This window comes from Carassius gibelio, chromosome A17 (genome assembly GCF_023724105.1).
Source record: "Carassius gibelio isolate Cgi1373 ecotype wild population from Czech Republic chromosome A17, carGib1.2-hapl.c, whole genome shotgun sequence".
NCBI lineage: Eukaryota > Metazoa > Chordata > Actinopteri > Cypriniformes > Cyprinidae > Carassius > Carassius gibelio.
In genome coordinates, this window is record NC_068387.1 from 14,369,814 (window position 1) to 14,385,038 (window position 15,225).

General features: G+C 35.8%; 1 protein-coding gene and 1 long non-coding RNA gene across 3 annotated transcripts; one reads left to right on the plus strand and one right to left on the minus strand.

The window, feature by feature from the left end:
* Window positions 1–1,760: 1,760 nt before the first annotated feature.
* Window positions 1,761–8,959, minus strand: LOC127933357 (uncharacterized). The gene is made up of 2 exons (XR_008147490.1): window positions 8,814–8,959; window positions 1,761–2,631 (listed from the first exon to the last, which is right to left on the minus strand). It is a non-coding gene; the product is annotated as an uncharacterized LOC127933357 (long non-coding RNA).
* Window positions 8,960–8,983: 24 nt separating this feature from the next.
* Window positions 8,984–15,040, plus strand: LOC127933355 (G2/M phase-specific E3 ubiquitin-protein ligase). 2 transcript variants are annotated; one of them, XM_052530296.1, is made up of 14 exons: window positions 8,984–9,364; window positions 9,493–9,590; window positions 9,886–9,987; window positions 10,079–10,203; window positions 10,620–10,782; window positions 11,141–11,247; window positions 11,622–11,738; window positions 11,848–11,972; window positions 12,055–12,157; window positions 12,475–12,794; window positions 12,938–13,119; window positions 13,216–13,388; window positions 13,715–13,926; window positions 14,068–15,040. In XM_052530296.1, exons 1-14 carry the CDS (start codon window positions 9,313–9,315, stop codon window positions 14,313–14,315), a joined length of 2,127 nt encoding a protein of 708 aa, XP_052386256.1. In that variant the 5' UTR covers window positions 8,984–9,312; the 3' UTR covers window positions 14,316–15,040. The 2 variants fall into 2 exon arrangements, with proteins under 2 accessions (XP_052386256.1, XP_052386257.1); XM_052530297.1 differs by having other exon boundaries at window positions 11,887–11,972.
* Window positions 15,041–15,225: the final 185 nt, after the last annotated feature.

Sequence of the window (15,225 nt, forward strand, 5' to 3'; positions counted from 1 at the left end):
GGAGGTCAGGAGACTACTCACATCACTTTATTTTCATGAATGTGCTGTGATGGAAGGGCTAAACAAAAGTTAAAAACCTTTGAACAGCATTATATTTTATTGCTTAAATTGTCTTTGGTCACACTTATTTCACTTTACACTAAATATTTGTATTTTTGATCACAATCTTTCTAATAGAATTTCAGAAATGTAATCCAGTCTGTGCTGCTCAAAAGTACTTAACACATTGTAAATTCTTGCTAAAAAGCAGCGCAATTATGGCAATTTTAACAGGAACTCATTGACGCCCTTAAGCTGGTGTAAATCAATGGACTCTACAAACTTCAATGGTTTACAAAATATTAATAAATAAATAATAGGTTTTAAACAGCTTTACAGGTTAAATAATAAACAAGTAATAACAGAAGATTCACATTTCACATCTAAGAATTGGCCCCATTCATTTTTGTTTTAAGTGTTTCACAGTAACCTTGATTTTTGTTATTTTTTATTATTAACATTATGTGGTAGTGATCAAAACAAATGCTGTTGATTGACGTTAAAATGTAATATAAAGGTGCATATTAGTATCCTTTGAGGGTCCTGTGCCAGTAACAAAATTGGCACTGGGACAGGTACTGTTTTTTTTTTCAGAAAATGTATGTCCACACAATTGCTTTAGTTCAGCAAATAATGATGATTATACTGTGTTACTAGGCTGATATCAAAAGAACATATAATTATACCAAAAAAGAGAAAACATATTTTTGAGGTCTGTAGTGTGTAAAATGATGGGCTCAAAAATTAAGATATTAAGTCATTAAGTAATACTGTAAGCACAAAGCACCTTATTTCAAAAACTTGATTATCCTGAGTAGTGCTCGCAGACTAGTGGAGCGAACTTAACATGACCTCCACCTCTCCCAGCAGTGTGCGCCCCCATCACCCCCCAGCTGTGCATGTGCAGAGGGAACGGTCTTAAAATGAGTCCCCATATATAATGGATAACCATGTTGGGCCATATTTATGGAGCATTTACGAGTATGCAAGCACAGAACAGAAACGTAGCTCCCCTCAGACATGCCAGCAGTGGGTTTGACTGAGTCTTTGCAATCCATGTTTGTAACTGTGCGGGGGAAAAATTATGAGCACATATTAATTTGTGTCATGATAAATAAATAAATTAATAAATACAAGAATTATGCTCCTGCTGAAACAGCTAGGTTTGCGATAAATAAATAAAATAAATAATAATAAAATAAATAAAATAAAATAAACATGCTTTGAATGTTCCAAAACATTTGTGCATTATATATTTTTATGCATGAAATGTAAAGTCGTCCTGTGACTTTGAAATTCTCATACTTGTTAAAAAATAAATAAATAAATAAACGTGCAGGTTAACATGAAAGATTTTTGCTGTTGCCAATGGTTACCTATACAGGGACAAACACATACATATTGGGTTATTCACTCTATTAGTTTCTAGGCAACATGTTTCTGGACTGCATTTCAACCTGTCACACCAATGTTCTCGAAGCAGACAACAAACAAATACACATACTGCTTCTCTGTCAAGGGTTAATAAAAACAGCATCAGCTGCATTTGATATTTAAACAGTAAATCTATATTATGTATATATTTATTACTCATAATTAGAGTGGGAGCACATTTAGCTTGTTTAGCCTAAGCTAAAGCATGTCATATGCACAGAACCATGTGCATATAAAGCAATGTAGGTCTATAATATCTGCAGAAAATGATCCATTGACACTGACACTTGTGTATTTGGCATATGCTTCATTACAGAGAAAGGGCTAATTGGAACATGCTAACCTTAAAAACAAGGTTGTCAATGCATTTTGACTGTTATCTATCACAAATCAAGAATACCACAGCAGTGCTGGTTAAAGACATATTTATCTGCATACTCTACGTCTTACACTTACACACTATTCCATTAAATCAGTATCAAGTTAAATTAGGGTTTAAGGGGTCAAGCAACATATTGTTCTTTAAGACAAATCCTCAACTGTAAAAAAGTTTCTTAACAGCTTCAGAGAGCCATCAGGTAAGAGACACATCGTTTAGAGTGTAAAAAACAGTGTTTCTGTTTCTGATTAATCACAATGGTTGAAATAAAGTGTTGAGTCTGCCATTGATTTAACATTGATATGTTTGTGGATGTGTTTATCTCTCTCATTCATATTCTCTTGCTCTGTCTGTGCCTTTCACTAGGACGACTCCTACAAGATCATTAAACATGACCACTTTTTCCACTGGTCTTTGTGAAATGTACACTGGCCCCAAACAAGTATGGACAAATAACATATGAATCTAAATGGCACTTGTTTTAAAGGAGAACCAAACTACAACACTTCACGCAAAACATTACAATTTGAGTTTATACAATACTGTTTAAAAATACTCCCTGGGACCAGATGGTAATAAGAATTTGTATCCGATGCAATAAAAATCATGTTTTAAGTGTGTCCAAAGACCTTTGTAGGCACTGTTCCATATTCCAGACTCTCCCAGAAGAAATAGACAGTGTGAAGAGTGGGACTGGTTCACTGTTGCTAAAAATCTTCATGTGACTCCCTCATGGTATGGCTTATCCAGGTCTTGACATCCTCAAAATCCCTGATTCCCTGTTGGAGAGAGACGCTACATAGTCAATCACTTATGCACAGGAAATCCAAAGGAACTCAAATATGTATTAACCAACATTGCCTAATCCCTTTAACGATGGATTGACTTATGTCCTATATCTGCTGTGCTTTGCTGCTTTGTTGTAAAGTTTGGTGATCTTTGCTCGGCCTAAACTGTCATTCATGCACATGGTCATATTCTCAGGGGGTGGGGGCTAAAATAGTGTGTTGATGATGCAGGAGGAAAATGGAAAAGAGTCCGTTTTTCAGTTAAAGTCAGTTCATTTTCTATTGTGATGTCATCATCCAGTTCAGTTAATGGATTTGAATTATAAAAAAGTGTTTGTTTATTGTGTGTTATGTGTATGCCACGTTAAAGAGATGGGTCTTTAATTTAGATTTAACTGACAGAGTGTGTCTGCCTCCTCAGCAATGCTAGGTAGATTGCTCCAGAGTTTGGGCACTATAGAAAAAGAATCTGCTGCCCACAGTTGATTTTGATATTATCAAATGGCCAGAGTTTTGAGATCGCAGCAGACATGAAGGACCAAAATACGTTAAGAGATGGCTCAAGTACTGAGGAGCTAACCCTTTCAGGACTTTAGAAGTAATAATCAAGATTTTAAAATGTATACAATGTTTAATAGGGATCCATGTAGTGTTGACAGAGCTGCTGCATTTTGGACCAGCTGGAGTTTGCTTATTAAGCGCGCAGAGCAACCACTCAATAGATACAATACAATAATCTAACCTCGAGGTCATGAACGCATGAATTAGCATTTCTACATTTGACATTGAGAGCATTATTCGTAACTTAGTTGGAAAACTTTCAGATAGAAAAATCTGGTTTCACAAATGCTAGAAATGTTGCTTTATACCACAGTGTCTGACTGTTTTCTTTAAGCGTAAAGGAGCAACCATGTCTAAAGTGCTAAAGAGGGAGTCCACCGTTTCTGTTACAACATCATGTTTTTCTGAACTACTGGAGGAGCGGAGGAATTGAGACAAATCAGGAAGATCATTTACCCAGCAGTCTTTTGTTGTAGCAGTGACAGTTCTCCCATATTAGTACAATTACTGTTGAGCCTTTCATAAAAACATTGTGATGGATATCTGATTGGGACTTTTATTAATTATATATATCATTTGCGCATCCTAATGCCCTGTTGTTGCCTCCATTTTTTATTTTTTTTTAATAAATAAAAAAAAATCCACAGAACCAATACTCCATGCTGTTAAAATTAATCTGTTCTTTTAATTTAAACATTTTGACAAAAGATTAAAGCTCAAATTCTAGCAAATTAAAGCTGAAATTAGTTATCTGCTATTGCCTTTAGGAAATAATTCTCTCCTTTGTCTTCAGGGAATATGCAGGTGCTAACATGCATGCCTAATTGACTAGATGAAGCAATTAATTATGGAGGAGATGAATGATCTCACTTTCTTTGGTCTGCTGCTTTAACCTCTATATGGTGATTCTGTTGCATATGAAATTAATAGTGAAATTAATAGTGAATGAATTTTTCTTTTCTTATCTTTACTGGTCATTGTTCCCGATGTCTCTCTCTGATGACTCTGATAGTGCACTGTAACCTTCATAGCAGCAACAAAAAACAACCCGACCTTCCTTCCAGAGACGGTTGCTATGAAACACATTTTCCCTGTATAATTCATTTACACACTGCATACAAATATGTGGACAATTAACCCCTTTTGTTTGCATAATAAATTTGTATATTTAATGGGAGCTTATCCACATGTGCTCCACAAGCTCGAAGGACAAAGCGCAACACCCCATCCACTGCAATCATGCCCTGCTACCTGATTTCAGCACAGAGCCAGAGAAGGAAGATAAATTACCCCTAGAACAGCACAGAGCTTTAATTATAGCCTTGCAGACAAGAGAAAAGCTCATTGATGTGGAGATGAGGATGGACCATGCAACCCATGTTTTGGTGATTCTCTATCAAAAGAACAGCTGGGTTGCCATTTTCTCTCAAATTAGATTTCGCCAAACCAATGCAATGTGAAACTAGGAGATGCAATTTTCAAAAGTTATTTTTCTTGTTTGTGGAGTCATAAGAGCAACAGGAAAAATCGATCTTGAATTATGTTAGTTGGCAAAAACGGGAACGGAAGTAAACATCCCAATCATCCGCACTAGGTTCAAAGGTTGAATTGAAACGCTCTTAAATAAAACCATTTTTCAGCTCAACATTTTCAGACCCGGCGTCAGAATAATGTTCACAGAAAGATCCAGCTCTTGCATGCAACAATATTACAACATGTGAATGTGTTACCTGTGTCGATAATCGTGGTGCTGGTGATCCTGTTGATGGCAGTCCAGCCTCTGTTTGTTTTCAGAGCAGTTTAAAAAAAGATTGTGTGGTGAAACACTAAGTTATTGATACCCCAGCATGCCTCAGAAAGAAAAGGCTCCACCCAAGAGTGAACCCTGTGACCTGAGGGTGATGAAAAATGAGAGACCCCCAACCAATCTCTCTCACATACACGCGCATTGACATTTTTGCTTTCCTCTGTTCTTGTGTCTTAATATTAAGAAAATGTTTACATTTATGGAGTGCCATATTATCTCACAAAAAATGAGAAGACTTTATTAAACATGCAAAAAAAAAAATTAATGCATAAATGGCATAAATCTGCAAATGTTTTAACTCTCAAGCAAACAAACCATCTAAAATCATTAAGTAATTCCATGCTAATGAGCATCTATGATATGAAATGGTGCACTTTTCCAAAAGAATGTTTTCAAGTGATTATATATGTTAGTAAAACTTAAGACAATCTGACAGAAGGGAAGAAAGAAATCTGCAATTCTCTCATGCCTCATGTGCCACTCTTGTTCTGGATCTTTTCACATTTCTGATTAGCAGACACATTTTATCACTCTGCAGACAACTCAATTTTCATTTTGGGAGGGGAGATGGAAAGGGTGACAGCCCAGGGCCTTTAAGGCAGCTCGGGGACCCCGGCGAGCCTAGCGCTGAAGCTGATAATTAGACTTCCATGAACCACAGGTCAAAGAGACAGAATTATTTGGTCTGTGTAGACAGCGATTTCTTCAAGCCACTCGAGAGGAGATATCACAAGCTGTTACACATGTGCACCAGGAGGCCTCTCGAATGGGGTCAGAGTCAATCCTATTCCCTACAGAAATTCGAATATGTTGAAAGGGCAGCTAACTAGGGACCATGATCATTTAATTTGACTTCTTCCAGGGGAATGTGTTCCTCAGCCATCATTTTCAAGGACTGGTTTGCAGCTCTTATATACCCTGATAATAATACGTTTTTTTGTCTGGAGAAGAGAGCTGTTCATCAGGGTTGGTGCTCATGTCGATTAAATGTTTCAAAAGTGACAGAATATAATGAAAAGGTTGCTGTCCCTGGTGTAAGCTCTATCACTATCAAAAAAAAAAGAAAGAAAAAAAAAAGGAAGATGGTGTGTGAAAGTGTGGGATCAGGAATGCATTACACTTCCTAAGAAACATTTGAGACTAACTTTCGTTTGCCCTGGTTAACACTCCCATCTGTAACTATGAATTTAGAAGACTCATTGAACTACTATTTACACATTTTCCTGTTCCTACACTCTTAAAAATAAAAGGTTCCAAAGGGGTTTTTGCAGTGATGCCATGCAAAAACAATATTGGGTACCTTTTAGTGAACAGTTCCTAATGTATTTTTATTTTTTTCTTAAAGTGAATAAGATTTTGATAATCTAAAGAACTCTTTTTTGTATTCCTCCTCTACAAAGAACCTTTTGTGCAATGGACAGGTTCCATGGCTGTTAATGGTTCTTCATAGAACCATAAATGAACCTTTATTTTTTTAAGAGTGTATGTAATAGCAAAACTATGTCTGTGACATTCCAGACATAATTGGCAAAACTGCCAGTGAAAAACAAGAAAACGTGTTTTTCTCAATTGACAAATGGAGCAATTTAGGCTATGTAGACTCCAAGTTAGTTTGTGCCTGTGCTATAATATCCAATGTTACATTTCACACTGAGTGTGATACAGTCTCACACCTGCTTCACAAAATACAACAATGAACAGTTGAGTTGAAAGGAGAGAAAGTCGTGGCAGATTCTTCAAGATGGCCTTTAGTGAAACGCTGTTTTTTGTGAGATAGAGGCTGTTGCAGTGGCTGGGAAAGAAAACATGGGAACAGCTGTATAATTATACTATTTTTACTGTTGGGAGCTCAGTATGTGAGAGGAGAATTAGCATCACACCTGTGCATAATTGGCTAAATTAGCTCACATAATGCAAACTCTGAGAAGCATTGGACACTGGGAGGAAGTGCTGCATCGAAAATTGAGGGAGTTGTTTGGACTCCCTCTGGAATTTAGTGAAGGGAGGAAAAACATGGCCTGTAATCTTATATCTCAAGTCAAAAGAGCATTCAAGGACCCCCTCTCAAGTGTTGTCAAACAATAGGCAAGTCAAGACCTTGATCTGGGTCTCCTGAATCAGGTTGCAGCACAGCACTTATTTGTTTTAATCCACTCTAGTAAGTCTATGAATAATTTGTGACTGCCAACCAGGGCAGCACATGTTAGTTTACAGGTGCATCTAGTGACTGAATGCAGATGTTGTGTGCACTTGCTGGAGTGGTAGAGGAGTATCTCTTCACCAGAATCAGTTCTCATTACAGTGACCATAATCTTTTCCATTATAATACACAAGACAACATCCTGACAGTGTACAACTGTTTCATTCTTCAATAATAATCACTCATATTTCACAGTGCTTTATAGCAAGTCTGAAAAAGTATATATATATATATATATATATATATATATATATATATATATATATATATATATATATATATATATATATATATATATATATATATACACACAATTAATGCATAAATGAATGCAAAAGTGATTACAATTCATTAGTAACTGCTCATTGTTACAAATTAATAAACATTGTAAGCATATTGGCACACACAACTAAAAGTGGGAAAGCTTTAAGGAAATGTCTGCAATTAATATTCAACTTTTGGTCACTTTACTAAAAACATGGTTTCAAAACCTATGCTTTGTTCTAGTCAAATTAGCCTACAAATATCATAAAGTGAAGATCTGTATCAGATTTGGGAAGGTAAGCAGTTCTCAAAACTCTGAACTGTTTTGATCTGCTACCACCTACTGGTTAGTGATCCTAATGAAGAATCAACTAGGCACATTCTCTTAGGTTTAACGCTTTCAATGAAAGCAGGCACTGTGTGAAACCATCAGTTCTTTTCTCAGCTCTCAAATGTATTAGAGTTTGAAGTAAGAATTTCTCCTGTGAAGGTTAGATTGTTGTTTAAGGCAGAAGAGGAAGGCAGTGCACATTAGGTGGTGATCCTTTAACAGTTAGTGTATCTCCAAAGCTGTTTTCAAAGGTAACAAGTTACAGATACAGCATATAGAAAATATAAAATCACATGGGAAAAACTGTCAGAAGCTTTCTATGTATCATAAAATGTAGGAATCTGAGTAGATAAAACCAGTAGCCTTTTCAAATACTTTTTTTTCTTCTCAGACTTGCATATTGGGTTATATTATTTCAAACCTTTGATTATTTAGTAGTATTTAATCAATGCACAGACATCAATGTACACTAAGTGCTATGTAATGCTTTACACTAATTAAACCAAAAGCCATTTTATGCACAGTGGTCTATAAAGTCAACTTTACTTTGCAAAGGCAGTGAAAAACTGCAGCTGAAGCAGCATATTAATCATAAAATATGCTGCCTTTGCTTTTACAAACACTGGTCAGTTCTGCAGTGGAAGAATAAATTCATTTGGAAATGATAGCAGAAATAAGTAAAATTAATTCTTTAAATGATACAATTTTGAATATATGAAAATATACAGTTTATTAAAATGTGAAATTAAGTAAAATGATATGATTTTATAGACAAATTATATTAATAATAAAAATAATTAAATACATACTGTCAGTGCACCTGCAAAATTTAAGGCAGCACTAATGTTGTATTTCATGTTTACAGATCATGTGTTACATAATACATCATGATTTTTCTGTATTTATTTATTTTTATAAATATTATAAAAACGTGTTGGTACCTTGATGTAGCTCTAAACAATTAGTATGAAATATCAAATATAACGACATAATGTAAAAGTATCACTTACTGTCAGTGTGGGACTTCTACCTCATACAGCTAATTTCCACAAAATCAAACTTCAAACGTTATATTTTGTGAAAATGCGTATACCTTTCTTTTGTAAAATAAACGGAAATTGCGTGTTTCGTGACCCCAAAGCCACTCCCACAGGAAAATGTCTGTTTTGTTTTGAATTCAACCAACAAAAAGCAAGCAGAGGCGGATTTTCCCTGGCAGAGGGAATTTTGAATTTTCATGCGATTTATACTCTTTCTCTCATAATAAAATTATAAGTTATATCAGTTTATTATAATTTTATTTAAAAAACCCGGTTACCTAAGGACTATGTGCTTCTGTCTTACGAAAAAGAGAAGACAAGAAAAAGCTCGTAATAAAGTGAGTCCAATGGCGGTTAACGTTACTGAACTTGCCAAGCCCTGTAACAGACCGCTAGAGCTCTTTTAATCACAATTGTAAAATTTAGCTTTTATTTCATGCTCGTTGTGTAATACACAATAATAAAAGCGATGAAAGAGGAGACTACCGAAATAAAACAGATTCACGACGACAAAGACCTAAGTAAGTTGCTTTTCCTACAGGTTTATGTAGCAACGAATTTCTCCGTCGCGATAATACCAATAATCAGATATGCACCATGTTTAACACAATATTGTCAAATGAATCGCATATCTATGTCTGTCCTTTAGTCTGTAGTCTTTGTAAGAGATGTGACAACATTCCAGATAAGTATGGAGAGAAGATCACCCTCCAACAGCACAAACTGACAGTCCACTATTTCTGTTTGGTGAGCCAGACTTCGATTATCTATATTTGTGAAATGAATTTCATTTTGGAGTCCCTTTCTACTTTCTAATGTTGTAAAGCTCTACCCTTAAATATAAGATCTCTTATGATGCTATGTATGGATCATACATCATGTCCAGCTGTTCTACAGCACAAATAGGTTGCAAGGCAAGAGAAATGTGTAAATCTAGTTAACAGCTTTATTCTAAATTATTTTGTACATCGTAAAAGTCTCACCAAAATAATAACTCAAGCATAAAGGTACAAGTCAGTTAATCTTCACACTAATTTTACAGCTGATGTCCAGTGGAATATGTCAGAGAGGGGAGGAAGATGAAGACGTTCATGGTTTTCTTGTGGATGACATAAAAAAGGAGATCCGCAGATCTTTGAGGCTGGTAAGTACAGTACACATTAGACCCTTGGCATGTTCTGTTTAACGCTGTAGAAATGTTTCTGAGACTACAGCTATTTCTTTTTGACTTGCAGAGGTGCATGTACTGCAGAAAGTTTGGTGCTTCGGTGGGGTGCTCCATCAAAAGATGTCGGCAAATGGTCCACATGCCCTGTGGGATAGAGCAGGAGTTTATTTTCCAGTTCACAGACTTGTTTCCGTAAGTGTCTCTTCTGATATGCAAAATGTGATGGTTGTCTTTGGAAGACGAGATGGAAATATAAAATGTAAAAGATTGGGGTAGGTTTTTTATTTTATTTGGTGCTGAAGTAACATTTCATATTATTATGTTGAAAACCGTTGTACTGCTAAATATTGTGGAAACCATGCTAGATTCTTTGATCAATAGAAAGTTGAAAAGAACAGCTTTTATTTGAAATAGAAATCTCAACGTTATCAATTTCTTTTACTGTCACTTTTGATCAATTTAATGCATCCTTGCTTAATAAAAGTATAATTGTATTATAATTTTTTTAAATCATGATGATCCCAAACTTTTGAATGTGTTATTATTATTATTGTTTGTTTCTGTTAATTTAATTTTATCTTGTTATTGATGGTGGCAATCATTTGCAGGTCTTTCTGTAAAAAGCACGCACCTAGTCAGTCTTGCGTCTCTAGCCCCAGTCTGCCCCTCTCTTGCTCCGTCTGTCTGGAGCCCATTGAACCCGTCCTCTCCTACAATGTCCTCAAGTGTCCTGCGTGTCATGGCAGCTGGTTTCACAGAAACTGTGTACAGGTAATTGTACCACAAATTCAGATGAATGATATGAATGAAAAAAAAAAGTACCGTATTTTCCGCACTATAATTTCCTTCAATGAATGGGCTATTTTAGAACAGTTTTCATATGTAGAGCACACCGGATTATAAAGCGCATAGAATAGAAGATACTGCAGTCAAACGCTTGACTGGGTTTGCGTTATGCATCTACTAGATGGAGCTGTGCTAAAGGGAATGTCAACATTATAAGGCGCACTGTCGTTTTTTGATAAAATTAAAGGCTTTTAAGTGCGCCTTATAGTGTGGAAAATACGGTACAAAATACAAAAATATGGGATTCGAAATTTGAGCCTGGGTTTACTCTCTTATGTTTCAGCATTATGCACACAGCGCTGCCATGTTTTTCTTCAAATGCACACTCTGTAATAACAAGGACCAGTTTCAGCAGGAAATGCTCAGAATGGGAATATATATACCAGAGCGGTAAATCCAATGTTTTCCTTATGATATTGATTTGTAGTGATTAAATGTAAAATATTCTGATTGGTTAGTGTTTGATTTGTATCCTTCATAGACTGCTAAAATTATTTAAAATTTTTATATTTATGCATTTTTTAATTTTCCTTTGAATATATATTTTTTTGCATATCACTAAGGAATAGTTGACCTAAAAAATAGATTTTGCTGAAAATGTACTCACCCTTAGGCCATCCAAAATGTAGTGCTGTGATACTAAATTTCAAATCTGTTCAAAAAACAAACCCGCCTACTCCTCGGATGACCTCAGGTTTAGTAAATTTTCAGCAAATTTTCTTTTATGGGTGACCTATTCCTTTAACATATTGTATATTTTTCAGGGATGCAGCATGGGAATTGGAGGAAAATGCATATGGAGATTTATTGCAAGTGTACCAGCACTGTGATGCTGTGAAGTGTCGCAGTCAAAAAGGTCGCAAATACAGCTCACAGTCAGGGTAATCCGAGCATTTTATTTAGCCATTCTGAAATCATGAAATTTCAATCGGTTTGTTTCTGAAAAGGATTCTAACTATTCTTAAAATGAGAAATGCCTTTGCTTTACAGGTATTTTGAAATTGTTCGTTGCATGTTGTGTGGATCTAGGGGAACTCATAGAAAATGTTCCAACCTTAAGCTTTACGAAAGCGACTGGATCTGTGCTGAATGTAAAGCTGCTGTTGAGGGAAAAAGTGAGCTATCTGAACTTCTGTTTAAAAGTGCTTGTGTAGAATTATTCCAAAGTTACAGGCATGGATTGTTTTTCTCCCCCAGTGTCATTGCCAAACTATGTTGAATCACCACTGACTATAAGGCAAGAAAGGAAGCGGCTGTTTAGAAATATCTCTGACCTTCACTCTTCACTCATCAGTAAAAGGTATTTTCCTAATCAATTGCATCTGATATGAATAGGAAATGTTCTTGATTATTTCAATGGATCATTATACCATAGAAGCTGTGTTCTGATTGTAATGCTTCCTTAAACTTTTGGAAGTGCTCTATGATGAAATCTATTATTACTTTTTAATCATGATAATTATTATAAATCTAATTTAATTTATTAAATTGAATTATTTGATAACCGTTGTTTTATGAGCTACTTTGTTATTATTATTATTATGACATTTTATCATATAATAATTCAGTGTTATTTATTTATTTTGCTGTAGTAGTAGTTCTATCGTTGTATTCTAGGCAGTGTGTGCCAGCCACTTCTGCAGAGGTCTTAATGGATCTGGCCTGTCAGATATCACAGCAGCAGTCCACAGAGGTGCTTGTGGATGATGATGATGATGATGATGATGATGGGGTGTTGGGAGCAGCTCTGCGGGTTCTGCGGCAAAGTGACTTTAATCCCTGCTGCACACTTTCTGTGAAATTCTCCAAAGACAAACTAAACAACAACAGCATTAGAAATCAGCGTCGCTTCCTCAGACGGCTTGTTTCGAAACTGTTGATGTCAGAAATCTTTGAGGGGCCTGATGGAACTAAAAACCTGGCTCTGAACTCAAAAGGTAAGACTCTTTTTTTTTTTTTTTTGTTTTTTTTTTTTACTTTTCTTAAAAAAATGTGCTATTCCTGACTTGTACAGTACCTCTCACTGCTGACAACTTAGGTGCCCTTCAAAATTAACAGTTGTTGTTGTTGGTGTGAACAGCTCTCAGGGATGATCTCTACTTTGAAGTCGGCAGTCTGTTGGCCCTCTCTTTGGTTCACGGAGGTCCCCCTTTGGGCTTCTTCTCTCCAGCACTGTACCATAGTCTGTTTAACTACCCCACAAACTACAGACCTACATTAAAAGACCTTGGAGACAATGCTTTAGCACACAAAATCAGACAGGTGAGTTTTGTTTTTCCGTACGCTGTACTTTAAAACTGCTGTTGCACTGAGACACTTGATTATCGTAAACCTGTTAAACTCTAAGTGCACTTTTAGATTGCAGAGGCAAACTCTGTGAAGGAGCTGAGACGCGCAATGCAGTCAGCGTCACAGTATTTGGAAGCAGCAGGTTGCTGGCGAAAGATCAGCAAACTCTCAGAGAAGGAGATGTTGGTGGAGGATGTACTAAATTTCTACCTGATCATCAGACTACAGCTGCCTCTGCAGAGGTTGGTACTTTAACTTATCTATCCCTATGCTGGCAAAGCATTATAGCAGTCTTCAGTCTCAGTCTTTAGTCTTTTTTGCTGAAACGTGATGCATTTTTTTTTTCAGTATTCTTTGTTGAATAGAAAAGTTCAAAAGAACAGTTTATCTGAAATATAATTTTTTTGTAACAATGTAAAAGCCTTTACTGTCACTTATGATCAATTTAAAGCATCTGAATTAAAGAAAAAAAAAATCTTACTAAGAAAACTTTTGAATAGTAGTGTATACAGCAGATAAGTTTAATGTTTTTTTTCTCACTTGCTCAAGTTCATATTGCCTTTCTCAGGTTTCGTGAAGGTTTGAGGACACTAGGACTGTTTGAGCAGGTTCAGATGTGTACAGAGGCTTTCCATTCAGTCTTCTGTGGGCCTGTGGAAAAGCTCACAGCTGAATCAGTCGTGGAGCTCTTTACAGTCCAGTTTTCAGAAGAAAAAGAGCAACAAGAAAAAGAACACACAACATTAAACTTTTGGAAAAAGTATCTGCATGAGTGTGACGGTACGTTCAATGCAGAATTCATATTGTGTGTTGGAAGTATTTAGATTCTTGTGCATATTTCTAATAATCAAATATGACATTAAGATGTGTTGGAAAACAAGCTGTTATTTGCATGATCTTAACCTTTGCCTTGTGTTTCAGAGGGTCGGTGTGCAGCATCACTCAAGGACATCCTAACATTTGCCACTGCTACAGTTTTGGTTCCATCCATTGGGTTCCATCCCACCCCCTCTATTTCGTTCTTCAGCTCATCGGACCCCTCGTGTGCCTTTCCTCAGAGCTACTGTGATGCCAATCATCTCATTCTGCCAATACTACCCTCATATGAGCTCTTCAAGAAACACTTGGATTACACAGTGTGTCAGTTCTCAGTTATGCAGGACATTTAAAAAAAAAAAAAAAAAAAACTTCTCCTTACTAGATATTTCCGTACTTTTACAGTGTAGATTTACCTAATGATCTACAATGCTCTATTTATTGGAGTTATTATATAAGCAGTATTTTTCAACCTTACTCACGTTAACATTACTTGATCATAGATTGCTCCTCACTTTATCATTAACCCAGGTGTTGCTAAGTCCTCCCAGTTAATTATCAGTAAGTTGGAATCTCTCAAGAGAAAAGAAAGACAGCTTTTAACAGCTTTGCCTTGAGCCGCTCAGCCCCATTAGGTCTTCAGCTGCAAAGCAATACGTGTTCCACAAATTTATATTTGTGATGAGATTGTTCTTTGTGTTTTCAAAATTATAAAAAAAAAAATTGTGTTCTGTCAAACAGCATGTGTATTTAGCACTAATGGGAATTTATTGATTTGATTTGATTCATTTCTAGAAAAACAGTTCACTGGTACAACAGGTTGTACGTTTATGGTAGCCACAAGATGGTGCAATTGTCAATTATTATTATTTATTTAATTTTGCCCTACAATGGCTAACTGCTGCCACTATATGAATCAGTCACTGTTTTGTGCCTGAGACCCATGTTAGAAACATACAGAAGCTGGTATGCTTTTGTTTTTGTATAATGTTTTATTTCTCCAGACATAGTTTAAGAGTGTATAATAGTTTGCTATCTCTATATCTGTCATAATTTATTAAACTTTGTACTTTTCTGTTACCCTCAGTGTTTCCCCCCTTGATTTATTAAATGATTGTGGATCTAGTAGTTTTAATACTACTGAACCATCAAAAAGATGGTCTGAAGAAATTTTATTTGGGCTAAGTTGTTGGTTGTGGGAAAAAAGTATGACACAACTGTTGTATGACAGTTGTATGAAACTGATTTCAATATATTAGTTTA